The sequence below is a fragment of the Maylandia zebra genome, linkage group LG11 (genome assembly GCF_041146795.1).
Source record: "Maylandia zebra isolate NMK-2024a linkage group LG11, Mzebra_GT3a, whole genome shotgun sequence".
Lineage (NCBI taxonomy): Eukaryota > Metazoa > Chordata > Actinopteri > Cichliformes > Cichlidae > Maylandia > Maylandia zebra.
The window spans coordinates 13,477,969-13,505,807 of record NC_135177.1 but is presented as its reverse complement, the minus strand read 5'-3'; the positions used below and the strand labels follow the sequence as shown (position 1 = coordinate 13,505,807).

Below are 27,839 nucleotides of genomic sequence, written 5' to 3'. Positions count from 1 at the left end.
CCCTCTGGCATGTGGTTCACCTGTTCAACCAGTAAACTACACTTTTTAATTTAACAATAACTAACAATAACTTAAGCAATAGCCGATAATGCTAGAAATATAATTAATATTAGTACATGTTTTGGAATTCAAAGCCCTGTATCTCTGATTTAGTCCAACACAGCAAAAGAGGATACCAGAATATACCAAACACATCCCTGGTGTCTGTAAACTAGAACAAGCAAAGAGCATTGTCTTGTCTTGTCAGCTGAGGTCATGAAGTGAAATTGCAGTGCTGTCATTCCAATTACCAGTATAATGACTCTGGCAGTTGCAACTTGATTCTGAATTTTAATAGCTCATAGAATTATTGATAGAATGAGGCTTAGTATACCACATTTTCCCAACCTAATTATTTCATCAGTTCTTTAACTCAGAACCAAGAAGTTGACATTTTTCTTTTTGAGTGAAATACTATGGCACACACTAAATTGTAACATATGCCTTTAGTAGTCTACCTATAATTGCATCTGTGGTCTCATGTGTTAGAGCATGGCTAATAGTTGATCCCCAGCCCCTCCACATGCCAAACTGTTGTTGGGCAAGATGTCAAGGTGGGGGCTAAATCTATCTTGAGTGCTGCTGTGTGTCCAATGGTGATGCAAGTCATAGTTTGTTACTGACAGACAGTGTTGGGAAGGTTACTTTTAAAATGTATTCCATTACAGAATACAGAATACATGCCCCAAAATGTATTCTGTAACGTATTCCGTTACGTTACTCAATGACAGTAACGTATTCTGAATACTTTGGATTACTTAATATATTATCATGCTTTTTACAACAACGTGAATGTACTATTGCCGTGTGATTTATTACTATTACTGAAGGTCCGCGACTCCGAACTGTAGTAAAGGGACCTCTGACTAATACGGCGGGGTCCCTATCGGCTCGTAGCCGAAAACTAGCTTTACTTTGTTGTGTGGGTCAACTTTACTTGCGAGAGACAGAGAGAGGCGTTGAAAGACTGCTCCAACGGAACTTATTGTTTTCGGAGGAAAACACGAACACGGTGTACAGTCGAGTCTTAATAGCTTGGCTGCAGTGGTTATTATTATATTTACATGCTTCCAGCTCCCGTTTTTCCTCGATGACAACTCCTACCTTTCCACTCCCCTTTTTCTCCCTCCTCGCTCACAGACACATAATGTGTATGGCAGTCCATTCTCCCTGCAACACGGACTACACTGCCCATGATGCTACATTCTTCAGAGCTATGCTTGTAGCATTCTGCCTGTTAGCTTAGCACAACAACAACAACAACGAAAAGGCGCTCTCTCACCCAGGAAACACAGTCGCAGAGAGAGAGAGAGAGCGTCGCCCTGTAACCATGGCAACCGTAGCGCTGCCGCCTGGAACAACAGAACGTAGCTGTCAAACAAAACCCAAACAGTCCTGACCCGCGACAAAATGAAACAGGAAAGTACCGCAGTGTAATCCATTTATTTCAACAAAGTAACTGTATTCTGAATACCACCTTTTTAAACGGTAACTGTAACGGAATACAGTTACTCATATTTTGTATTTTAAATACGTAACGGCGGTACATGTATTCCGTTACTCCCCAACACTGCTGACAGAATATATCTGAGGTTACGTTTACAAATATGGATTAGCTTTACCTCTCTGTCTTGGAGCTACATATACAGTTGATGTTCTTTGAACAGCAGTTACCGCTGGAAGAATAAAGCAGTTAATCTGCTCCTCCTAGTGCTTGTAAAGACTGCAGTTGAAGTCATAACTCTCTGAGACTTCAGTCAGTTTCTAAAAACCTTGTTGTGTTGCATGTGCCGTACATATATTTTCAGTATATACCTAAAAAAAAAAATACTAAAGGATTGAACTTCACCGTGTAAATCGTAATAGTATTATTCATATCAGATAGTATTTAAGAAAATTGCTCACAAAACATTTTGTATCTTGGACATCAATACAAGCAGGCTTGATTGCATCTAAGCACAGTTTCTACAAATGCTGAGCTACTGTCTATTTGTAACTTCCAAATTCTCACCTTACTCTGCTGATCATTTATAAGTGTTACAATATTTGGCATCGCAAAATGCCTTAAGGGATTTTTTTCCCATTATTTTGTTTTTCTTTTAGGAGGCGTGATGCAAAAGTCATTTTAAATGGAGGGTGACGCCTCCTTTATATCTTCTGCTTGCCTCATGAAACTAAGTGGTGATGGGATGGTGATAAGTGGTGATATAGTTCCAGATTTTAAAATACATTAGGCTCGGCCATAGGTATAGCTCTGGTATATAGTTCTTACTCTACATTTGAAAAACAAATCCCTAGTATATCTTTTATTGTCTCACAAGTGGCAGTAGTAGCATTAAGGAGGGTGGATTACCTTGAAGAGTGCACAGTAAATTAACCCCCCACCAATATGCTGTCTGATCTTTGTGGAAGTCACAATTACAAAAGCAGTGTGATTACTCATTTAACATACAAAGCACTGTACTCCTCATGTCTTCACTGAACACATTGAGCTATTACTAACAGTACAGGCCTGAAAGGGGAAAATTAACTTTAGTCGGTGGTAGAACCTCCTTTAGCAGCAACAACCTCAATCAGACACTTCCTGTAGATATTTCCACAACAATGAGGAGGATCTTGGGGCCATTCCCATTACGGCCTGTCTTAGCTGAACAACCTTCATGTGCAGAAGATGTCAGTCAGTTAAAATCAGGGTAGGGGAGAGCGGGGTAAGTTGTCACACTTTTCACACTGACTAACTTTTACTGAGCACCATACATCACAACGTAATAAATGTTTCACCAAATGAAAGAAGGAAGTCTCGGGCACATATGATGTATTCATTACATTTTCATATCTTATCTCATTACGGAGTTGTAGACTGTTGAATGGAGAATGTGCACTTGTGACAATTTGCCCCATCGGCAGGTAAGTTGTCACACTAGATTATCTTAAAATAAGAACACAAATACTTAATTGTGATCATTGATTTTAATTGTTAAATTCAAACCAAAACTGGAAATTTGAACAATTATGCCAAGAGAATTTGGAAAAAAAACAATTATTTCAATCCAATACACATTTTAATCAAAACATTAAGTAGAAAGAAAACTTTAGTTTGAACTTTAAACTCAAATGTTCTCTGGCTTGCACATAAATCCATCATAACTGAATGGAATGCTGCAAATAACTTGCTTTACTTAACATGTTTATCCTCTGAACAAAACAGATGCCCTATTTCTGATTAATCAGACTCAACTTCAGAGTCACAATTCTGGCACACATAAATTGCCTGGCCTGAGGTGCAAGCATCATGGGCCCATTTGTTGCATTTTACACATTTTACCCAGGTCTCTTTTGGACGACTGTTTGAAAATGGCTCCACACAGACAAGGCAGAAGCACTCTTCATCATCTGATGATGACTCTTGAATTATTTTTCTTCTTTTAGCTGCGTTGTTCTTCATAGGTCCAGATGTTTTCCCCCCTCGCGTCCCTCTCTTTTGAAACAGCTTTTTGCTAGATTCAGCCTTATTCTTTTCTTTTTCTAGTTGCTGCTTCACTGGCGTGTCGGTTAGAATTGCTGATTTGCGTCGTTTTCTTCCTTTGCTGGATGGTTTTCGGCGGCCAGCTTTTGGATATGGCCGGATGTCCTCTGGAGTTGGTAGTCCCCTGTCAGTAATTGCAGTGCTGGGTAAGGGTGAGCTCGTGATAGAGATGGTGCTGGAGCTTGGCAGTTCAGAGTTGGTGCTGGGGCCTAGCAGTGCAGAGTTGGTGCTGGGGCCTGGCAGTGCAGAGGTAGTGCTGGGGCCTGGCAGTGCAGAGTTGGTGCTGGGGCCTGGCAGGGCAGGGTCCGGAATAGGGCGATCTGTGACGTAGGATGGTGCAAACTCGGCTTCCAGAAATACATTTCTGTTGTAAGGTTGAATCCCAGCCACCCTAAAACTAGAGATGGACCGATCCGATATTACGTATCGGTATCGGTCCGATACTGACCTAAATTACTGGATCGGATATCGGAGAAAAATAAAAAATGTAATCCGATCCATTAAATATCACGAAAGCACCTCACAAAACTTGCAACACCCCGTAACTCACCTCAGAACGTTAGCACGTCGGAGCAGTATGCATCACGTGATAGAGCGGCTGTGGCATGCGGGACCTGTCGGTGGTCTGGATAGCATGTGGAGCTTCGCTAGCAACCCGGCATTTCATCTCCGATAAAGTTATCCCCGAGAGAAGTAAAGCAAGTGTGTAAGTCCATCTCTGAATGTTTGTAAAGCATTCCTGCGTTAAGCTTAACAAACGATATATGGAGCGACTGCCTCTCCTGCTGCTACTTCAATCATGAAACTGCTTAACGATCAGCTGATCGGCTTTTCTGTCGCGAGTCCATGACTCTAGTTTGCTTTTGGCCCACTTTGCACCAGAAAGAGGAAACCAGCGGCTGAACAACAGCAGCACGTTTAAGCTTGATCAGCTATTGTTAGAATGTATTTAATATTACTTTCTACTCGAGGATCTTTTTCTACGTAGCTGACGCTGGTAACTGTGCAGGGGCGGATCTAGCAAAGTTTAGCCAGGGGGGCCGATAGGGCATGAACAGGGAAAAGGGGGCACAAAGACATACTTTTCTTTCTTATTCTCATTTAAAATGTCTAGCTTTTAATAAATAATTATCTGACACCCAAAGTTTTAATTTGATGTAAAATGAATAGAAGTCAATTACTGTATATAGTAACTATTAAGTCTAATATATATACCCTAGTAAGCTATAGTACTTTTTCCTTTGGGAAGGTACCATCTGTGCAGTCTGCAATTTTGTTGAAGAAAGATGTTGAATCTATTTAATATTTCTTGAAAAATAATTGATTTCTGTGCATTTTTTTTTCACACTGCATCAAATTAAGGTTGATTACGTCGATTAAGCATCATGAGGTGGAGCGTGAGGGGTGGTTCCCTATTTTTTATTTATTTATTTTTATTGTTGCTGGGAGTTGGAACTCTGTTAGTTAGGTTGCTTAATATATATGCTAAGTACTCTTTAAAATACCAGAATAGGGAGGATGGTGTAGGTTTAAGTTTATTAGATTGATCAGTATTGCTGAACTATGAAATATTTTTTTTTGCATACAGGTATAACAGAATAGCTTTAGTGTAGTTGTTGTTTTAAACTTGAGTATGAACTTATACAAAATGCAGCAAGATATTTAAAAAACAGTTTTGTTGATTAAAAAACACTATATCGGATTCATATCGGTATCGGCAGATATCCAAATTTATGATATCGGTATCGGTATCGGACATAAAAAAGTGGTATCGTGCCATCTCTACCTAAAACCAGCCTGAATGTTCAATGGGGTTGCAGCCAGAGGATATGCAATTGCCACAATCCCAGGAATGTCATAAAAGGGGTGGCTGTAGCTCAGGTGGCAGAGCAGGTCAGCCACTAATCAGAAAGTCGGTGGTTCGATCCCAGGCTGCCTCCTGGCTGCATGCCAAATATCCTTGGGCAAGATACTAACCCCATGTTTGCCTACTGGTGGTGGTCAGAGGGCCCGGTGGCGCCAGTGTCCGGCAGCCTTGCCTCTGTCAGTGCGCCCCAGGGCAGCTGTGGCTACAATGTAGCTTGCCATCGCCAGTGTGTGAATGGGTGTGTGAATGGGTGAATGACTGAATGTAGTGTGAAGCGCTTTGGGGTCCTTAGGGACTAGAAAAGCGCTATACAAATGCAGGCCATTTACCATAAATAGACATTGTCTTCCCAGGGTTGTTCCTCATCCAGGCATCACATGTGCTGTTGATGTGCCTCTTTAGTGGCCCGTAGACAGACCTGTCTAATGGTTGGAGCCGATGTGAGCAGTGGGGTGGGAATGACAGCATGATTATGCCATTTGCTTTGGCATAATTGAGTCCATCAATGGACAGATGAGACTCGTGGTTGTCCAAAAGGAGTAAACAGGGCTTCTCCTTTGAACACTTTGTATGTTCATTGAAATGTTGCAGGAATTCAACAAAGTGTGTGTCTTTCATCCATCCAGAGGAATTTGCCCCTCCTTTGCTGCCGGGTGGCCCGTTGATCAGGAAATGGTCACGGAAGTGGACACGCGGGAAAATAAAGTATGGAGGTAAACTATTCCCTATGGCTGAGACAGCACAGGCCAGTGTGACAAGGGTTCCCCTTTCAGCAGAGGTCAATGACCCTACTTGTTTGAATCCACGTCTGGCCAACACTTTGTCTGGTTTATGTACAGTGGTGACCCCAGTTTCATCAACATTCCAAATGTCTCCTGGTCCAAACTCATATTTGCATAACACTTTCTCTAAGTTGTCAAAGAAAGCATTGACATTCTCTCTGTTGAAGCTACTTGCCCTGGCAAGGCTAGTTGCTTCTGGCTTTCTCAGTGACAATGTTGTATGCCGCTTTAAAAAGCCTGTAAACCACTCTTTGCTGGCCTTTTCTTTTTCTGCCCACAAAGGCACAAACTTCAGTTCGTGTGCCACAGCAAACTGGTAGGCAAGCTTTCTGACCTCACTTGGTGACAGACCAAAATAAATGTCAGCTGACCTAGTAATATACTCAACAAGCTGCTTTTCCAAATCAGGGGAAAAAATCTTCCTTGGCGTTGTATAACCAACCATTGTTGTTGGCATGGCTGTCTGACTTTCAATTTCTTCTCTGGTAATCTTTTGACAATACCGAGTTAGAGTACGGTAATTTATGTCAAAATCCTTTGCTGTACTTCTGATTGATTTGTTCTGCATCTTTACCTGCCTGACTGCCTTTAACATAATGTCAGGTGGTGTTCTGCCACGCTCTGTCTTTCGTTGATAATTTCGAACCATCTTACTTTCTTCCTTCCTTCCTTAATTCCTGCCTCTCCTTCCTTTCTTCAAAAACCTTATTACAAATACAAATGAATTACAATATCACAATTTTTTGGAGCATGTATTTGTACTGGGGCAAGTTGTCACATGTGACGACTTGCCCCAAAGTTAATGAGACAACTTGCCCCAAACTGACATTTATGCTAATTTTGGCTAAATGTCAGGGTTAGCTCAACATAGCACATCAGCTGAAGTATCAAAAGACACGTTAATGTCTCCTCTATTTTGTGTAAAATAATAATTTGTAACATCTATACCTAACAAAGTTGTACTGAAGAAAATTTAAAGTGATTTATTTTTCCTTTTAGGTCAAAAAAATAAAAAAGATGTGCTCACCTCAGATTAGAGCAGTCTTGACCACATGTGAACAGGAGGTTGACTATAGAAGAAGAAGTCACACAAAGTGGCTATTTCATTTTTGAGATAGAGCCTCTAGTGTTGGAGTTATGAACAGTGACAACTTACCCGTGTGACAACTTACCCCGCTCTCCCCTACTGACTTTAGGTTAATGTCTAGTTGCATCATTTTGTTCTCACAATGCTCCATCCACCATGGTTCACAGTTGGGATGATATTTTGGTGATGGTGTGCGTCTCCTTTTTTTTTTCTTCTCCATACATGATGTTATACATTTTTGTCTCAGAGTATCAGCCTAGAGGTGTTTGGAAAAAAATGGAAAGCAGTGATTTGACAAACACTAGTTACTTTTGTGACTTTTTCTTATTTAAAACAATTTATTTATTTATTTATTTTGTTATAGGAGTTGGTGATATAGTCTTCTGATCTCATTTACCTAATTGAAACACCCAACTCTAAATAGCTTCTGGAGAAATTGTTTACAGAGTGGTTCATATTCCAGCCTGACCATCTTATGACTCCATATGTTCAAAGACATGACAAGTAAAAGTGTGTTTCTTTAGTTTAGTCTTGTTAATGCTTGTTAACCCTTCAAGCTCTTTTCTGAACAGTTTCCATCATATTACGGGCCTCTTTATACAGTGGGGCAAAAAAGTATTTAGTCAGCCACCGATTGTGCAAGTTCCCCCACCTAAAATGATGACAGAGGTCAGTAATTTGCACCAGAGGTACACTTCAACTGTGAGAGACAGAATGTGAAAAAAAATCCATGAATCCACATGGTAGGATTTGTAAAGAATTTATTCGTAAATCAGGGTGGAAAATAAGTATTTGGTCAATAACAAAAATACAACTCAATACTTTGTAACATAACCTTTGTTGGCAATAACAGAGGTCAAACGTTTACTATAGGTCTTTACCAGGTTTGCACACACAGTAGCTGGTATTTTGGCCCATTCCTCCATGCAGATCTTCTCGAGAGCAGTGATGTTTTGGGGCTGTCGCCGAGCAACACGGACTTTCAACTCCCACCACAGATTTTCTATGGGGTTGAGGTCTGGAGACTGGCTAGGCCACTCCAGGACTTTCAAATGCTTCTTACGGAGCCACTCCTTTGTTGCCCGGGCGGTGTGTTTTGGATCATTGTCATGTTGGAAGACCCAGCCTCGTTTCATCTTCAAAGTTCTCACTGATGGAAGGAGGTTTTGGCTCAAAATCTCACGATACATGGCCCCATTCATTCTGTCCTTAACACGGATCAGTCGTCCTGTCCCCTTGGCAGAAAAACAGCCCCATAGCATGATGTTTCCACCCCCATGCTTCACAGTAGGTATGGTGTTCTTGGGATGCAACTCAGTATTCTTCGTCCTCCAAACACGACGAGTTGAGTTTATACCAAAAAGTTCTACTTTGGTTTCATCTGACCACATGACATTCTCCCAATCCTCTGCTGTATCATCCATGTGCTCTCTGGCAAACTTCAGACGGGCCTGGACATGCACTGGCTTCAGCAGCGGAACACGTCTGGCACTGCGGGATTTGATTCCCTGCCGTTGTAGTGTGTTACTGATGTTGACCTTTGTTACTTTGGTCCCAGCTCTCTGCAGGTCATTCACCAGGTCCCCCCGTGTGGTTCTGGGATCTTTGCTCACCGTTCTCATGATCATTTTGACCCCACGGGATGAGATCTTGCGTGGAGTCCCAGATCGAGGGAGATTATCAGTGGTCTTGTATGTCTTCCATTTTCTGATGATTGCTCCCAAAGTTGATTTTTTTCACACCAAGCTGCTTGCCTATTGTAGATTCACTCTTCCCAGTCTGGTGCAGGTCTACAATACTTTTCCTGGTGTCCTTCGAAAGCTCTTTGGTCTTGGCCATGGCGGAGTTTGGAGTCTGACTGTTTGAGGCTGTGGACAGGTGTCTTTTATACAGATGATGAGTTCAAACAGGTGCCATTCATACAGGTAACGAGTGGGGGACAGAAAAGCTTCTTACAGAAGACGTTACAGGTCTGTGAGAGCCAGAGATTTTCCTTGTTTGAGGTGACCAAATACTTATTTTCCACCCTGATTTACAAATAAATTCTTTACAAATCCTACCATGTGGATTCATGGATTTTTTTTTCACATTCTGTCTCTCACAGTTGAAGTGTACCTCTGGTGCAAATTACTGACCTCTGTCATCATTTTAGGTGGGGGAACTTGCACAATCGGTGGCTGACTAAATACTTTTTTGCCCCACTGTAGAACAAAATGAGCAAAAATATTTTTATTGGTCATATACCCAGATTATTGTAAAAAAAATTGTAAAAATGTTACTTACTAATTTATTTGAGCTTACCTTTCTGGGAATGTAAAGTCTAACTAGAGCTATAAGGATAATATAATGAGAGTACTTATACTGGGAGACATTATAGTGCGAATGACTTACTCTTTTCTCTTTCTGCTGTATTTCTCTCTGCATCATAATGATGGAATTTCTTGCATTAGCAACTTGTTTCTTACCACATATAAGGATATCTCTCTCACTCTATCTCTCTCACTCTTTGTCTTTAACACCCCTCCTCTTCTCTGTGTAGTTCTTGGCAGGGCTACAGTCTATTAAACACACAGACAGTGGGTGCTCCCCCGTGGGCTCATTAGTGAGCTGGCCCACACGGCCTGGGGAATGCTGGAACAGACCATTCTACTGGTTCCCGGAGGGGTGCCAGAGGATTCATTATGTCGTTGTTCAACATAGTCTCTTGGTGGTGAATAGTGCAATGTGATGTTCTATATTGGATTAATAGGTCATCTATTTAAGATATTAGTCTTGATTTTGTTTCCATATACTTGTTGTATGTTGTATGTGATGTATGACATGAAATAACCAAGGCTTGCAGTCTGATCACAGATGCTTTCTTCAATGTCACAGGTAAATGTGTCCACGAGACAGCAAACTTTTTAACACCTAAAATTACATTTTGCCATTTTGTGATGAACAGAAGCCAAATGATTTATCCTTTTTTTCAAGAGAGGATTAATACAAAATGTTGTTATTGTATTTTGGGACCAAAGGATATTCTTTGACACAGTCAGAGCACATTATGTAAAAACTTGCTTCAACTTAGGTCTAATGTGAACATCATTTCAAACTGACATGATATGAGTTCAGTTGTTTTTGAGGGAAAAAAATATTTTTTGTATCCAGTATCACTGTTATTGTTTCGACTTTGTCTTAAGTATCGCATTATTTATACTTACTTTATAAACAAAAGTGTTGACTTTGTGAACTGTACAACAGCTTTTAAGTATAAACTGATGTGTTTTTCAGAATTAACATAATACATTTCCAGAGTGAAATAAATGTTTCAGCTGTTCATATGAGCCTTTACCACAAAATATTATTAGCTGTTTTTGTATGAATAGGCTCTATCGTATCCCATATCTAGGGAGATTGCGTGTAAATGATGTAACACAGTGAAACACAATAATAACTTGACAGAGGCAATCACTTCTGTTCTACTTCCTGGCTTTCTCCACAATGACATTCCTGGAAAACTAATTTCCTCAGCGACAGACATTTCATTAGCCCATTGTCTGAACACTGACAACTATTCTCTACTGAAGCAAAGGTGTGTGGGCACATACAGTATACACATCGAATATGCACACAAACACGTTAATACACAAGTTCACTCATACATACGCACAACTTCGGTCTCCGTTTTGTACTGAGATGTCACTGAGAGCTAATCTAATTGTCAGTTTGTGATTTTATTACTTTTTTTGTACATCGTGGCCACATTTTTCAGTAATCGGGTTTTGGGTGTTGAATTTAACAATCAACCAGAAAATGCTGAACCCTTATCATTATAATATACTCTGCTATTAAGATGCACACCAGTATGAAAGCTTAGCTTTACACATGTGTGACCTTCACCAGTTGATTGTGCTGGCACACAAATTGCTTCTAGCACAGGCAGTAGTAAAACAACAACTTTTTCTTTCTGTATTGTCTCTGTTTATGTTTCTAAGTGTTTCTGCTTGGTATTCTTTGTCTTTGCTGAAGGACAACTGTTGAGGTTTTTGTCACTAGCCTGTTATTATAAGTGTAGTTGGTAGTGTAGTCAGTGCCACCTTAATTTGATCATTTTACTATATGCTACATACTTAAATTATACATTACCTCGTCTAGTCCCAGTGCGGTTAGCTGATCTCTATGTCAGAGCTGATATACATGATTTAGAAATACATTTATGTTTGTCTTTCAGGATGACACTACAGTTCATCATATGGCAGCAAAAGCAATAGAGAACATATCAACAGTGCTGTCTGGTCCCTCCCATCACCTGGTCACCACAGAGATAGGCGCCGCCCTGTGGTACCTGTTCACTCACTCCACTGTGGAGGCTGTCAGAGTCACTGCTATTTCTGTAAGCTCACATATATAAAGATATATCATAGATGTACAGCTAACTTTGTAAGAGCTATAAAGATATAGTAAAAAAAAGGTGATTAATACTAGTTGACTTTGAATAATTCAAGCTGATTTCACAAACTTATTTGCACCAGCTGTATATATTACACAAAGTTAAAGCAGCCAAATGTGCTTGACTGACTGAATTTCTTGTATTGCTGTTATAGTCTGCTAAAAAATAATTAATTCTGATGCGATTCTCCTAGTGAACCACAAGTAATGAATATCAACTACTTTATTATGATGCGTCACAAACCACATACTTTCTGAAACTATACCAACTTTCTCTACCCACTTTATTATGATGGACTGTGTATTAATTCAGGCCATGTTAAGCATTAGATATCCCACATCACCCACTGTCAGGCTTTGAACCATATTAATGTTTTTCTTAATGACACAGTCATTTGTTATTCCATAATATGTATCACTGGACACTTGTTCCTTCACTAATGGCAAGGAATTTCAGTGCTATGTTACAGAGGAGCGTACATTATCTCTCGGTGTGTGTGTGTGTGTGTGTGTGTGTGTGTATCTTTTTCTGTTTTTCCAGTCTCTTTCTAGGCTTACCCGGGTGGTCCCAGCAATCTTCCTATCAGTAATTGACACCTGTGGTCCAGCAGCCATCTTGGAGGGCATAGGGGGTGCAGGAGCCCGGGTCCAGCAGCACCTGCTCACTGCTGTGGCCGCTGCCTTGCTCACCTCATGCACTCAAACACACCGTGTAACACAGAACAGGGTATGTGTATCACTTGTGTAACACGTCCGGCTACACGTACAAACCACAGCATTAGGTACACCGGTTAACGGCTTCTTAACACAAATATTTAATTTGATAGTCACATGGCAACACGTCTGTACAGTTAGGCATGTAAACCTATAAAAATATGAACAGCACGGTGAAGGTCCTGGGTTCATCTCCAACATCTGGATGGGGCCTTTCTGTGTGGAATTTTCATGTTTTCCCTGGGTGAATGATTTGCAAATCTCATAAAGTTGTATTTTATTGAGAATAAAACAAAGAAGACTTATTAACTGTTTAATCTGAGAACACACCACACCACAGAACAGTTTGCCTCAGTCCATTTTAAATGAGCTTTGGCTCACAGAAGGTGGTGGATCATGTTCACTGCTTCTTTGCATGACAGAGCTTTAACCTGCACTTGTTGATGACACAGTGAACTGTGGTTCTGGAAGTGTTCCTGAGACCATGCAGTTATTTCCATGAGAGAGAACTGTATTGGGCATGAAGAGCACCATCCAATATTGATTTTCAGCCTTGTCTCTTAGACATAGAGATTTTTTCCAATTCTCAGAAGCCTTTGATGATATTATGTACTGGAGTTGATGAGCTAATCACAATATTTGGAATTGTACAACTTGTGGAACATTTTCAGAATAATTTTCCACAATTTGTAGATCCAGTGTTTTGAGTAGAGTAAAGTAGGAATTTGGCGTAAACAATGTGAAAGAATGTTTTTTGGTGTAATGGTGTAGAGCGTATTTTCTTGGCTCACTATATAAACTCTATATAAATCAGTGCCACAAACAATGAAAGCATTTCTGAATGTAAGAATGTGTCTAACCTATTATTAGCGAGGTGTACCTAATAAAGTATTGGGTGAGTGTATATTTTAATGTATAGCAACAAAAAAAGTGTGTCTCAGAAACCTAGACACAAACAACCATTGTGGTAAAATTGCTAGAGCATTATTTGACAGATGATTTGGTGGTAACATCACTACAAGGAAAGCGTTGATTTTTAGTTCATGTGAGGAATGTCTCTAATTAGAGAGTTTTACACAGTGGCTGAGGGATACAAACACTCCTGGATAACTACACAACAACACCAAGAACAAACGAAACTGGACTTCTCAGATTCCTAACGTCTTCACGCTGTTTTTACCACTCTCTTTCTCTCTTCCACACAGTTCATGAACTGATGCTGAACTGTTCATGAACTAATTTGTCAGGAATTGCTTATTTAATTTTTCATAAGACAGTCCATCAAGTGTGTATGTGATGTGCTAATCTTGGTAAGGCAGAGGAGCTGAAATTGATTTGAAGGTTTTAACTTGAAGTCTAGCATTGGTAATTGACTCTGAACTGAATTTATTTGCATTGAGTATTTCCAATTTAACACCAGAATACAAACTTAGTACTTCAGCTCTGCTCTAATTATACAATGATATGCATTCACCCTCCAATCCCCTCCCCCCCACACTTTCCCTTGGCACAAGGACAGACAGACCAAGAGTTTGTTTACACAGAACTCTGTTAGTGTGTGTGTGTGTGTATGTGTACATGCATGTGAGTGAGTGACTGTGTGTGTGTGTGTGTACACTCAAGCAGAAGCGTTAATTTGTTGAGTGTGTCAGTATCTAGGCTAATTGGCTGAATGAACATGCTGTAGCCTTCTACTTCAGCAAAGCATTATGGGTAGTGGGGTGGGACTTATCAGCAAGGCACACACTACTGGGCTTTTGAAATTAATTAACTTAGTGTGTAACTCCATAAACACACATGTATACACATGCTTTCTCATTGCTGAGACACACACACACACACACATTCAGTGGTGCTGGTGATTATGATAATGGTAATGAAGGGTGGTCAGTCAAAATGTTTTCCAACCAGTTACTGCTGCTGAGTGAATAGTTGTTGTAGCTGTAGGCATGCGAGTTTGTGTATGTGTGTCTAGTCTGGGCTGATTAATTTTTAGCTTGTTATACGTACATTTTCGGAAAAAAAAATTTAAGAAATGAACATGTTATTAGTTTGGATATTTTTCTCTTTTCTGTTGATTTCTGTTTCTTGTGATAAGGTGATATTAGGACAGCAAAGTACTTTTTTCTCTTTAAACTTTAAATTTACCAGAGTACTTATTATGTTACCAAATTAACATTTTCAATTTCAATTTGTTCTTAGCAATATTAAAATCTGTAAACTTTTTGACTATATATGATTTTGTCTTAATTACAAAGCTTAGTTTTGTTTTGGTTTGAGGGGGTTTTGGCAGCAGCAGAATAATTAGCAGTTGCACACCACCAAAAACACCTGTCAACTTGAAGTATTGGTTTTACAGTGAGTCTGTTTGTGTGTGGCAGAATGTGGTCCTTTTGACATCTTCTGTAGTAACACAGTACTTTGTCTGCTGTTAATTTGTCTCTGTGTGTGTAGCTTCAGAATGAGCATTAATTGAAGTAAAAAAACCAGACAAAAATTGTTGCGTTCAGCTTTTTTTTGTTTCTTTACATCTTACAGAGCATCTGATCTTTTTTGGAAACCTGGTTGCAATTCATAGAATAGTAGATGTGTCCAGGACCACATTTTCCCATAATCCTACACAAACACACAATACTAGCTATGTTGCCAGAGGATGTAATCTGTTTGAGGAATAATTTTAATTTCCTTGCTTTTAGGATTTGGTTTTGAAAGTGCTGCGTTGTCTAGAGAGTCCGTCTACGATAACAAGAGCCAAAGCATTACTACTGCTTCTTCTGCTCATACAAGACAACAGACACACACTGCTTTACTGCTGTCAAAACAGGTAAATAAACATACAGTACACATCCACATGCCAACAGTGTACACACATACCAACAATATGTACTCGTGTAAAAACAGGTAATCATAATATACATATTGTTTTATCTGACCATGTGAGCAACCACTACAAAGTATGATGTGTGTGGTTGAATCTCATGAGTCAGGTCTTTATAAACAGCTCTATGAGCCACATTGCTAGATGAAACAATTAGAAAGTAATGTGTGTGACCTTCCCAGTAGTAGCTTTGAAAAAGACGTTAACTAGATGCAATCATGGTGCAATTTTGAATAATAATTCAGTTTTGTCAATTAAAGAATGATTGTTTATAATGAATTGTATTGCAACACACTAATAACACATTAATCTTGTTTCGGGTAGTGAGATTGCTTTCTTAACTTACCACATTTCACTGTGCACCCTGCAACTGTCTAACTGTACTGAGATTCAGACCAGTGAAACTCATACTTAACTCCTCTCAGTCTGTCAGACCACTGGCTAATTAGTTCCTCTGGAATGTAGTTGCCAGTGTTCACACATAGGCTGAGCTGTCAGAGAACAAACAAGTAGCATTTGTGAAATCCATTTCAGGGTGGGATTGCCCTTTAATTATTTAGCTGTAGCTTTCAGTATGAGAGTGTGTTCTCATACCGATCCTCACCACAGCTAAAACGAAATTCCCTTTTCAGTATACTTTGTGGGTTGGCAAATACAAGATTGTGTTTTGGTTTTGCAATGTAATAATGTTCACTTGGAAGAAACTATTGTATGTACAACAGTTAGCTTAACACCTATTTAAGTAGATAGACTATGTATTACTCCAGCCAAGTTGGTTCCAATGTTATAACAGCTGGCTGACTGCACAGGAAGCAAAATGGTACATGCCACAGAATTTGTTTCAGTTTTAGAGCATTTCATGTTTTCTAGGCAATAAACTCAATTCAAGGTCCACAAAAAACTTTCTTTTTTTTTTTTTTTGCATCTTCAAGAGACTTCAGACCACATAATAAGTTTCAGGCTGACTGACAGATGTGATAGACCCCTCCTAAATATATTGCCCTTCACCAGCAGATCATATCATGAATACATTTACATCATACATTTTCTAAATGCTCGATTTGTGTTTGCCTAAAAAGAAAAGATGGATTCAGTGTGGTGGGCCAGAGGTTTGTTTCACAAAAATGCCTAACCAGTCATTGTTAACTCCCCTGGTGTTGTCTTCATTTTACCTTTCTCCTCCACTCCACCTCTCTCCAGATGTGCTGAAACTGCCAGCGAAATGCAGTATAGACTATCATAAGCACATTAAGTGCACATAAATCAGGCAAGTTTGCTAATATATTCTGTTTTTCCTCCTTTGGTTGCTGTAGAGCAGGGGTGTCAAACTCAAATACACAGTGGGCCAAAATTCAAAACTGGATCAAAGTCGCGGGCTAACGTTAATATTTATTGAAATATATTTATTCCTCCAGATATAAGAATGAATCTTTTCTTATGGACTCAAACACGTTTTGCTGAAAAACTGAATATGGAACAAGCAAAGCTTAATACTAAACAATATATATATTAGCTGTATAATACCAGTAGGCCAGCTCTAATAGTAATTTGGTATGGCTTCGCGGGCCAAATGTAATTGGGCCAGAGTTTGACACCTATGCTGTAGAGGGAAAAAGTGCATGTAATACTTAACTATTACTCAACTCATTAAACCCATGGAAACTTTAAGTCAACAACTCTTACCATTCATGCATGTATTCATGTATCCGTTCATTCATCTGTGTAAGATTTCCTTTATGTAGCACAGAAACTGTGGGAATTAGATTACAAATGTATTTACCCTGCACCTCAAATTTATGATGCTTTATGCTATTGGAACTGTAAATTGATTATTAACTGATCATCTTGTGTTTATCAACACACTGTGCAATGCTATGAATGTGAATAGCTCATTTAATTACATGCATGGTCATTATATATATGGTTGCTAGAAAAACATTTTGGAAGGATTTAGAATTATTAAGATATCTATACTGAATAATCATGCAGTGTGGTCTGCCCTATAATTTAGTACATTCCAGCGCAATCTGCCTAGACTAAAAACCCACACCCAGTTATACTTAATATCCTCCTCAATTAAGTGTATTGAATAATCTCCATGTAAGCTGGAAAGTACCCTTGGTACTTTAGAAAAAATGTGTGTTTAGTAAAATTAAATGTATTTGTTCATTAGTGAAAGCAACTAATTTCAAATATTTCCTCTAGGTGCTTTTGAGTTTTCCACAACAATTGGTTTGAGATATTTCTGGGTTGTATAGATTGCACAGCCCATTTTAGGTTATGCCACAGCAGGCTATGATGCCCACGTGGCCATTAATGATTAATTTTCTTTTCCCATTAAGGTATGGATTTCCTTTTTATGCTCTGTGGTCTTTTACTTGTTGCTTCACCTAACCCCTCCTAACCAGTACATGATGGACTGCTGCCCTGACCTGCTCCTGTAAGCTTTTTGGTACAATTTTCAGCATATTGTTCCCTCAGTGATTGCAAAGTGCCCAGGCCAATCCACAATGCTGCTCCCATCATGCTTCACAGCTGTAGTTTTTCTCTGCAGTGTTGTTCTTCCTCTGATCTAATAATGAAAAACAGATGAGGCTTGTTTGTCTTATTGTAGACTCAGGAACACTCAGATTTTTAGTAGTGCTTTTGCATCCTCTTTCAGCTTTGTACATCTGTATAGTTCTTCTGAGGTCCTGTAAAAATTGCCCACACCAACCATTTGTTATTGAAAAGAGTAGACTTTGCAAGTTATTCATATGTATGCCTATTTATATGGAGGAGCACCTCTTTGCTTCCTATTTCATCAATTTATTCAAACATCTGAAATCTGTGTTTGTCTGTGGTTTTGATTTGACTGAAGGTCGGACCGTATTTTGTGAGTAATAAATACAGAAAAAATAAGCATATTATTAAATATTTAATGTAGTTTTGTTATTTTACCCTGTTACACAAATAAAGCTGAAAATAGTGTGTTATACTACACTCATATACAGGGAGTGCAGAATTATTAGGCAAGTTGTATTTTTGACGAATAATGTTATTATTGAACAACAACCATGTTCTCAATGAACCCAAAAAACTCATTAATATCAAAGCTGAATGTTTTTGGAAGTAGTTTTTAGTTTGTTTTTAGTTTTAGCTATTTTAGGGGGATATCTGTGTGTGCAGGTGACTATTACTGTGCATAATTATTAGGCAACTTAACAAAAAACAAATATATACCCATTTCAATTATTTATTTTTACCAGTGAAACCAATATAACATCTCCACATTCACAAATATACATTTCTGACATTCAAAAACAAAACAAAAACAAATCAGTGACCAATATAGCCACCTTTCTTTGCAAGGACACTCAAAAGCCTGCCATCCATGGATTCTGTCAGTGTTTTGATCTGTTCACCATCAACATTGTGTGCAGCAGCAACCACAGCCTCCCAGACACTGTTCAGAGAGGTGTACTGTTTTCCCTCCTTGTAAATCTCACATTTGATGATGGACCACAGGTTCTCAATGGGGTTCAGATCAGGTGAACAAGGTGGTCATGTCATTAGTTTTTCTTCTTTTATACCCTTTCTTGCCAGCCACGCTGTGGAGTACTTGGACGCGTGTGATGGAGCATTGTCCTGCATGAAAATCATGTTTTTCTTGAAGGATGCAGACTTCTTCCTGTACCACTGCTTGAAGAAGGTGTCTTCCAGAAACTGGCAGTAGGACTGGGAGTTGAGCTTGACTCCATCCTCAACCCGAAAAGGCCCCACAAGCTCATCTTTGATGATACCAGCCCAAACCAGTACTCCACCTCCACCTTGCTGGCGTCTGAGTCGGACTGGAGCTCTCTGCCCTTTACCAATCCAGCCACAGGCCTAATCCATCTGGCCCATCAAGACTCACTCTCATTTCATCAGTCCATAAAACCTTAGAAAAATCAGTCTTGAGATATTTCTTGGCCCAGTCTTGACGTTTCAGCTTGTGTGTCTTGTTCAGTGGTGGTCGTCTTTCAGCCTTTCTTACCTTGGCCATGTCTCTGAGTATTGCACACCTTGTGCTTTTGGGCACTCCAGTGATGTTGCAGCTCTGAAATATGGCCAAACTGGTGGCAAGTGGCATCTTGGCAGCTGCACACTTGACTTTTCTCAGTTCATGGGCAGTTATTTTGCGCCTTGGTTTTTCCACACGCTTCTTGCGACCCTGTTGACTATTTTGAATGAAACGCTTGATTGTTCGATGATCACGCTTCAGAAGCTTTGCAATTTTGAGACTGCTGCATCCCTCTGCAAGATATCTCACTATTTTTGACTTTTCTGTGCCTGTCAAGTCCTTCTTTTGACCCATTTTGCCAAAGGAAAGGAAGTTGCCTAATAATTATGCACACCTGATATAGGGTGTTGATGTCATTAGACCACACCCCTTCTCATTACAGAGATGCACATCACCTAATATGCTTAATTGGTAGTAGGCTTTCGAGCCTATACAGCTTGGAGTAAGACAACATGCATGAAGAGGATGATGTGGACAAAATACTCATTTGCCTAATAATTCTGCACTCCCTGTATACATCAATGATTTGGTTTTTGATCCAAACTTTGGCTATAATTGACATAGTTTGTGCAAGAAAAGACGAGAGGAATAAAAGTTTTGGAATTGGATCTGGTATAGTGTGAAGAAATCCTGGAAAGCAAAACATAAAATTTCCCTCAGGGTGGAAAATAAAGCAGCATTTCCTTCTAAAATGCTGCTTTAAATATGTTGTTTTCAATTTTTAAATTGGCAGTGGCATGAATCTTTTTCAATGCATTTTTTATTTGCTTTTAGGCCCAAATGTTCCAGCACATTGGATTCTGCTATATTAATTGCCTTAACACAGTAGCAACTGAAGTATAAACATCTATATACTTGAGGATATAGTCGGTGTTCTCTGGAAATAATCAGTAACAGAAAGTGTAAATGAAGAACCATGATTACTTAGGATCGTTTCTGTTTGACCATTCACTCTGACATAAACACAGGGCCAGAACATCAATTGCAACCCTGAACACAGCTTACAATGACTGTTAAGGAAGTTAATGTGATTTTTTTACCTCTTGCTTTCTCTTCATGTTTTCCCTCTGCCTGTTTCTTTTCTCTCCCTTCCAGTGTCCCCACACACACATACGCATTCACATTCTTTATTTCTTTCCTCGCACTTGCTCTCCCTCTCTTAGCTGAGTTAGAGCTGTCAGAGTTGACCTGTCTGTCTCTCTCCCACTGAGCACTCTGCATGATTCAACCGTATACAGAGACACACATCTTTTCCCCAGTCCTATTCTTTCCCAGGCACGTTGTGTTTAATTAGCTTCTCAGTAGCATGAAAATTGCTTCTGTTTTTGTTTTGTTTTTTTGGTCTCTGAGATAAAATTGCATGGGTCTTATTGAGAAAGTGTCAAGATTGTCATTGAGAGTGGAAAGTGATGGCTTTCAGCAGTGGAGAGGCATATGTACACAAAGCTGGGTCAGTGGTGTGTGTGTGTGCTTTGTGAGTCTCCCACAGCGACTAACAGTGAGGCGGCAGGTTTGTGTCTCTTTATGAAGCAATCTGGAAAATGGCTGCAAGAAAAGGTTGCAAGTTGGTTGATCCACTACTTTGATCCAGCTGAAATACCTCAAAAACTACTTTACAGTAGGTCCAAATCCTCTCATGGGATGCAAGATGAAAATATGCTTAGGCTGTGTTCCTGATTTTATTTTCGTTTCTAAGTCACAAACCTTCATGATTGCATCAGTTATAGCCCCTGAGCCCCTTCTTGTTTGCAGTGGTGATGGACAGGTTGTCAGATGAGATCAGGCAGGAGTCTCCATGGACTATGATGTCTACAGATGGCATTGTAATCTGTAGTGAGAGTAGGGAGCAGCTGGAAGAGAGCCTGGAGAGGTGGAGGTATGGTCTGGAGAAAAAAGAAATGAAAGTCAGTAGAAACAAAACAGAATACGTGTGTGTGAATGAGACTGAGACAGATGGAAAGGTAAAATTGCAAGAAATGGAGATGGCAAAGGTAGACGATTTTAAATACCTGTGTTCAACCACCCAAAGGACAATGCGCAAGAGAGGTGAAGAAGAGAGTGCAGGGAGGGTGTAGTGGGTGGAGACGATTGTCAGTGGGCATTTGTGAAAGACAGAGACCAGCAAGAGTGAAAGGGAAGGTTTACAAGTTGGTAGTGAGACCTGCTATCATGTATGGTTTGGAGATAGTGATACTGGTAAAAAGACAGGAGGCAGAGTTGAAGATGCTAACAATTTTATTGGGAGTGACCACAATGGACAAAGTCAAAAATTAGTTTATCAGAGGGACAGCTCAGGTGGAGCACTTTGGAGAAAAAGAGAGTCGAGGATGACATGAGGAAGGATCTTAGAGCGAAACCGATGGGTGTAGTAAAGGAGGATGTGCAGATGGTTGGTGCGACAGTGGAAGATGGTAGGAATAGGGTGAGATGGAGGCAGATGGATACACCCTGATGACCCCAAAAGAGTGCAGCCAATAGAAGAAATCGGCAAAGACCTTCATGGAACAGAATTTTTTTTTTTCCAAAGATTTATTTATTGCTTTTCCAAAAGTATTTTAAACAAGGAAGACAGAGAAAAATAAAATGAAATGAAATAAAGGAGAAAATGAATAAAAATTGAGTGTGTAATAATAATAATGCATGCTCATCATGTATAGACGGTGTGCGTAAACACACAGATACAGATATATGCACTCACCCATGGAGATATACCCATATATTGTTTAAAAAAACACCACACAAAAACAAGGGAACAGACAGTGCTCAAAGACCAGGTACAACACAGTGAGACATTAGGTTTAAGTTCGTTACTTCAGGGTTTTTGGCGGGAGTTTAGTCCAAGGATTTCAAGTTAGTTAGAAAGGCATCCGACAAAACGGCTGCAGCAATGAGCTGTGTCCTCTTCCGTTTCAGTCCATCTAATTTCACATCTCCATCTCCTGCCCTTCCATTGAACAGTCCAGCATAAGCTCCCCAGGTTCTCTTCAAAAATCACAGCAACACGTCTCCCGTACAAGTTAAATGGGTACAGCCATATCTGTTCACTGTCGGCCATCTCCTCACATTCCAAAAACGACCAAAAATTTCCCCACATCTTTTTAAAGGAAGCATGTTTACCCTTAATCACAGATGTAAGTTTTTCCAAACAAGGGATTTGGACAATGTCAAAAGCCAAGTTCTCAAGTGTGGTCTAGTAATGGATCTCCATGATTTGGCTATGCTATATTTTGCCTGTAACAGAAGTAGATTGTAGTTTTTTGGTGAACTTTGCTCAGCTGGCTTTCAGTGGGGAAAATCCCTAGGATACATAATTTAGGACACGGATTCAGCTTAACACTTGTAATACGCGCAATGACATCTGAAACTTCTTTCCAAAACTTTTGAATTTCTGAACATTCCCATAGGCAATGCATCAGTGTGCCTTTATCCCCACATTTAACACATATGTCTGGAGTTTTAGGGTCAAATTTGTTTAACAATGTTGGGGTGACATATGTTCTCATTAGCCATTTATACTGGATTCGTTTAAATTGGGTGTTTATAGATTGTGTTTGGGCTTTCAAGCAGACTTTTTGCCATTCCTCTGTGGTTATTCTACACTTTAAGTCTTGACACCATGCAAGTCTGTGTTTTTTTCTGAGAACGTTTGAGAGCCGTCTCTGAGGTTGCTATAAAAGCAGGATATTAAGCCCTTCTTCAGCTGATGGTTTATTGCTATGTCCTCTAATGAGGTAAGAGTGGGCAGTGTTAGGGATTTTTGAGTGTTTGAAATAAAGCTTCTGATTTGAAGAAATGTTTAGTTGGAATGCCAAATTTCCGTGTCAAGTCATTAAAGCACATTAGGGTGTCCTTGTCAAATAGGTCTGCAACTTTGCACAAGCCTCTGGCAGCCCACATTTTAAAACCCAAATCTTTCTAACTGGGTTCAAAGGTCTTATTACCCCAGATAGGCGAGAACTGGGTAGTGCTGGTGTCTCATTTTTAAACTTAAGTGCATCGAACCAGACACGAATGGTATTTTTAACAAACGGATTCAATGTATCTTTCATCAAATCTTTATATTTTGCTGAGTACAGGCAAGAACTGAGCGGTAAGGGGGTGCTTGTCCTTTCTAAATTTACCCAGGATGAGGTTGTCGTTAAAATCTAAAATCCAGCAAAAAGCTGTAGAGAGTTGGGCAGCCCAGTAGTACCATTTGAGGTTTGGAATACCCAGACCTCCCCTATCATACGGAAGATACATTAACAATAGGCGTAGTTCGGCTCGTCTGTTATTCCAAATGAATGGAGTGAATATTGTTCTTGCCTTAGTGAAGAAGTCATCTGGAGGGCTGAGAGGAATGGCTTGGAAGAGAAAGAAATTTTGAGAGAGTGTTCATCTTAAGAATGTTTATGCGTCCAATCAGAGAGATTCATTTTGGTTTATTTCTTCTTTACTGTGCATCACCAGTCCTAGTTCTCCATTATAATTGTTAAATGTGAGACTTAAAAATGCTATTAACACTTTGTTGTTATTAATGGTTTGGTTTTGCACAACAAGAATAACCCTGCGCAGATGAAATAATATATAATTTTTTTAATGACATTACATCATGACAATGACATTGACAGTAAGAAAAATTCAGTTAAAACAAAATTAGAATAATGATATAAAAATAGGATTGCATTAACATGTCTGCTTCTTTCAGAGATTTAACTTTGGTCGTACCAACCAGGCTAAAATTTATATAAAATTTATAAATAATTAAACTTAATAAGTAATCTGAAGGTCTTTCTCAGTTGCCAGGCTCAAGGTTGCAATGCTTTGCACTAAACAAAAATAATGTAACAATAAATGAAGTAATTAATCTCAAGAAATGCACTGGACAACAGGTTAACAGTTAACTATTTCTTGTTCTATATAGTTGTAAACCATGGATGATCATCTTTTATGGAACAACGTGAGAAAAAAATGCAGAATTTTTAATCCACCGGTCCCCTGCATCATTGCCACTCTAAAGCTTCGAACCCCTCTGAATTTCTCCATTTATTTTCTGTTTATTTTCTGTGTGCGTGTGTGTGCGTGTGTGTGCGTGCGTGAGATGATATACGTAAGCATGTGTTTATGTGCTGGTAATGAATATGAGTTAGTGGTGGTAACCTTCTCTCCCTGCTCAGAATTTGTAAAGAGAAAATTATTGATTACTGTTCAGTACACACACTCTGATGAGAATAAATATGCTCTTAAATTGTGTGTGTCATGGACTTCTTGCCCCCTTATTTTGTACCCTATCAAAGTTTTACTGCTGTGCATTAAAATTTGTGTGCATTCATGTTCTTGTTAATGGGTCTGTCTCACTTAATCATGCTGCTAAACAACTAATAATGTATGGAGCAGACGAAAGACCGGTAACCATTAAACACACTTGATGTATCTGCAATGTTACATAGAGGGCTGAAAATATTTCTTTCTGTCTAGACTTGTGATATACCTGGAGAGAGACCTCCGCAAAGCCACTCCTCTCAGAGAGAACCCCAGCCAATCAGGATACTTGTCTCAGTGTCTCAATTTACTGACTGCATATCTGAGCAGCACCGCACCAGTGATTATGGGTACACACACAAATACACACACTACTGTATGATTATCCATCTGCCATTTGTGTTTTCACCTCCATGTGTACAGAAATTTGTAAATCAGTTCATTTGACATGCTGATTTTTTTGATTTCCCTTACCATTACTACATCTGAGATCTTTTTTAAATCTGACATCTACAAAATTAATTGTCAGGTTACTATGGAAACTTGATTTGTTTCTGGTTCTTGTGCTAGAAGAAAAAATGTGATACTTAGGAAAAATAGACGCATATATTTGTAGGGTTTAAGACACCAGAGAAATTTACCAGTATATAATATAATATAGTATATGATATATAATATATCTTAATAAAGATAGATGATAGCCACCTTCTTAAATTCCTTCTCATCTGTTTGCAACTCCTTGCCTTGTCTCCTTTCTTTAGAGGATGTTCTGTGTACCCTCAGAGGAGTGATTGGGAGAAGACACCCAACTACTGCTCAAAGTAAACAACTCAAACAAACTTTGCCTACTTTGTCCATAGTGCTGGACCTTGTTTCATCCCAGGTAAATGGAGCAAAATTACTTCTCCACAGTGTTTGGTTTTAAAACCTTTAGCAGTTTCTCACATAGATTTTCTCATAAATGACAAACAGCAGTTCTTATTTTTGAACACAGAGTTTTCATTTATTTAGTACATGGCACTAAAAGAAAAGTCAGGAGGCTTTCCAAAATAGTCAATAATAAAAACGAGGCAGACCTAAATCATCACCTCCCTCCCTGCTTGTTTTGTAACACTCTCAGTTGTCACCTGATCACATTATCTTGACTTACCTTTGTAAAATGTGTCTTCTGTCTCCTCACAGGTCTTTAGATCTCACATTGTAGCAGGACAGTTTCTGGCTCAAATTGGGTTGCTGTTGGTAAGTGTTTGGTAACCAGTCATAAATTGACACATTATCTGTCTCCACATGCTAAAGGCAAATAATAAAACTAACAGATAGGGTGAAGTGAAGTTTTTAGTTGATCACATTTTGTTACTCTAACAAGGAGACATGTTGATTATATATATTTTTTCAATTATAGAATAAATAAAATTAACCTAAATTATTTTAAAGCCAGCAGTGTAGTTACAGTTTTACAAATTGCAGAGACTGGTGGTGCCTTTCTCTCTTACTGTCAGTACTGAAATTCTTAAAACATCTCTGACATTCACACAACTAACTTTTTATAAGGAAAACTTTGAATGTTTGACAGTTTCAAAGCAAAACTCACATCAAGTTTTTAAATATCTCTTGACAGAACTTCATTGCCTCAGTAGAGTCCAATGAAACAAATCTGGCTAGTGCTATGGGTGAGTATCTTTACAGGTATGAATACTTTATCACTGGATATCAACCCCTGCCATATCTGCAGTAGTATTCCTTTTCACATGATTAGTCTGTGATACTGTGATTCTACAGAGCTTCATGTACTGCATTGTTTGTTAAAGTTGCACAGTGTGTTTGCTTAACTTGCCAGGTTAAATGAAGGATAAAAGAATAAATAACGTAGTTAAAATGATTATTATAAATTCGAGCTTATCTTACAAGTCAATATTGAATTGTATTGACATGGAGACGGTAAGGAGAGAGTCAGATACAGCACTTGAAGACAGCTATGACACTGAATTACAAATGCCTGCCAACAAGGCAAGCTGCGGTGTGGGCTCAGCCACTCTTCAAGCACCTGAATCAAGTGCTGTGATAAAGTGCCGCGCTCGAAGGCCATGTTATCAGCAAATCACAAACAGAATATATGCCTATCCTTAAAAGGTATTCAGTTATGGGTCAGTTTTTATTGAGAACATGAGTATTTGTATTATTATGTTTGATTCTTCTTTAGGTACAGCAATATGTGAAGATTTAATCAGAACATCTCTGTCCATCGTGGAAGTACTGAGCCAGCACCATGCACTCATCAGTCCATATCATAGTGATGTAAGTATCTGTGGAAGAAAATATGCAACTCTATATCCCATTAAATGAATGGTTGAGTGTGCATTTGTTGTAGGTTTTTGACTGGCTACCTGTCTGACTGACTAGCTGTCTGCTGATAGTTTAGTACACCGATATAGGACAGGTATCTTGTGATATTCAACAAATGTCAGTACATTTCCTCTGACGGGACGTTGGAGACAACCTGTCATCATCCTGTTATTCTGTATTTCTGCAACTGTCAGATTTTCAGCATTGATTTTCCCCTTCTCTCATTTAGAAAAAAACGTAATATGCAAGTTGCTTTGCTAGGATAGAATGAATTTCTGTAGACTTTGTCAATAATATGAATTGGACTGTGGTATGTTTACTGTGTGTCTTCCAGTCTACTAAACCTGTCTATTAGTGATCATAGGACAGAGGGTTAGCATGTGGACTATTAGGAGAGACACTAATCAACTATTGAACCGACAGACCTCGTGTGTGTGTGTGTGTGCGCGTGTGCGCGTGAAAGAGAGAGAGATGTTGATGGGATGGGACAATGAGATTGTGTTTAATGACTATTGACGTATGGAAGTGGAAAACAGCAGCAGGAAGCTGACAGGATGGAGAGAGAGAAAAAAAGAAAAGACTTGAGGAACTGGGGATAGGAGCAAAAAGCAAGGCTGTGGATACTGATAGTCAATAACACAGGAAGACACTTTAATTACCCACAGCCAACTCAGATTAGCTTTAATTGTCCTCTGGACAAGGACACACGCTCATTTTTGACTTTGTTTGCGTTTCTAATTTCTTGTCACAGTTTGAAGCTAGTTTGCAGTTAGTTTTGCCTCCACAACTGCTCTTTTGTTAAAACAGATTTTATGTGATGTGGAAAATGACATTTTAAATTGCTGTGCAGACCTTTAAAAAAACTCTCATACCATAACTGAATACTGTT

General features: G+C 39.2%; 1 protein-coding gene across 6 annotated transcripts in view; it reads left to right on the top strand.

Moving 5' to 3' along the window:
* The window catches only part of ulk4 (unc-51 like kinase 4), a 107,212-nt gene that overhangs the window by 36,912 nt on the left and 42,461 nt on the right, over nt 1–27,839 (top strand). For all 6 annotated transcript variants that reach the window (XR_013100775.1, XR_013100774.1, XM_012923796.3 and 3 more), the window contains 8 exons: nt 11,515–11,676; nt 12,274–12,459; nt 15,143–15,270; nt 24,824–24,957; nt 25,369–25,490; nt 25,790–25,846; nt 26,226–26,277; nt 26,808–26,902. Coding sequence is in view for 4 of the 6 variants with exons in the window: in XM_012923796.3 (XP_012779250.2) it covers nt 11,515–11,676; nt 12,274–12,459; nt 15,143–15,270; nt 24,824–24,957; nt 25,369–25,490; nt 25,790–25,846; nt 26,226–26,277; nt 26,808–26,902 (936 nt within the window). In the remaining 2 variants the exon portion in view is untranslated. The remainder of the gene's footprint in view (nt 1–11,514; nt 11,677–12,273; nt 12,460–15,142; nt 15,271–24,823; nt 24,958–25,368; nt 25,491–25,789; nt 25,847–26,225; nt 26,278–26,807; nt 26,903–27,839) is intronic.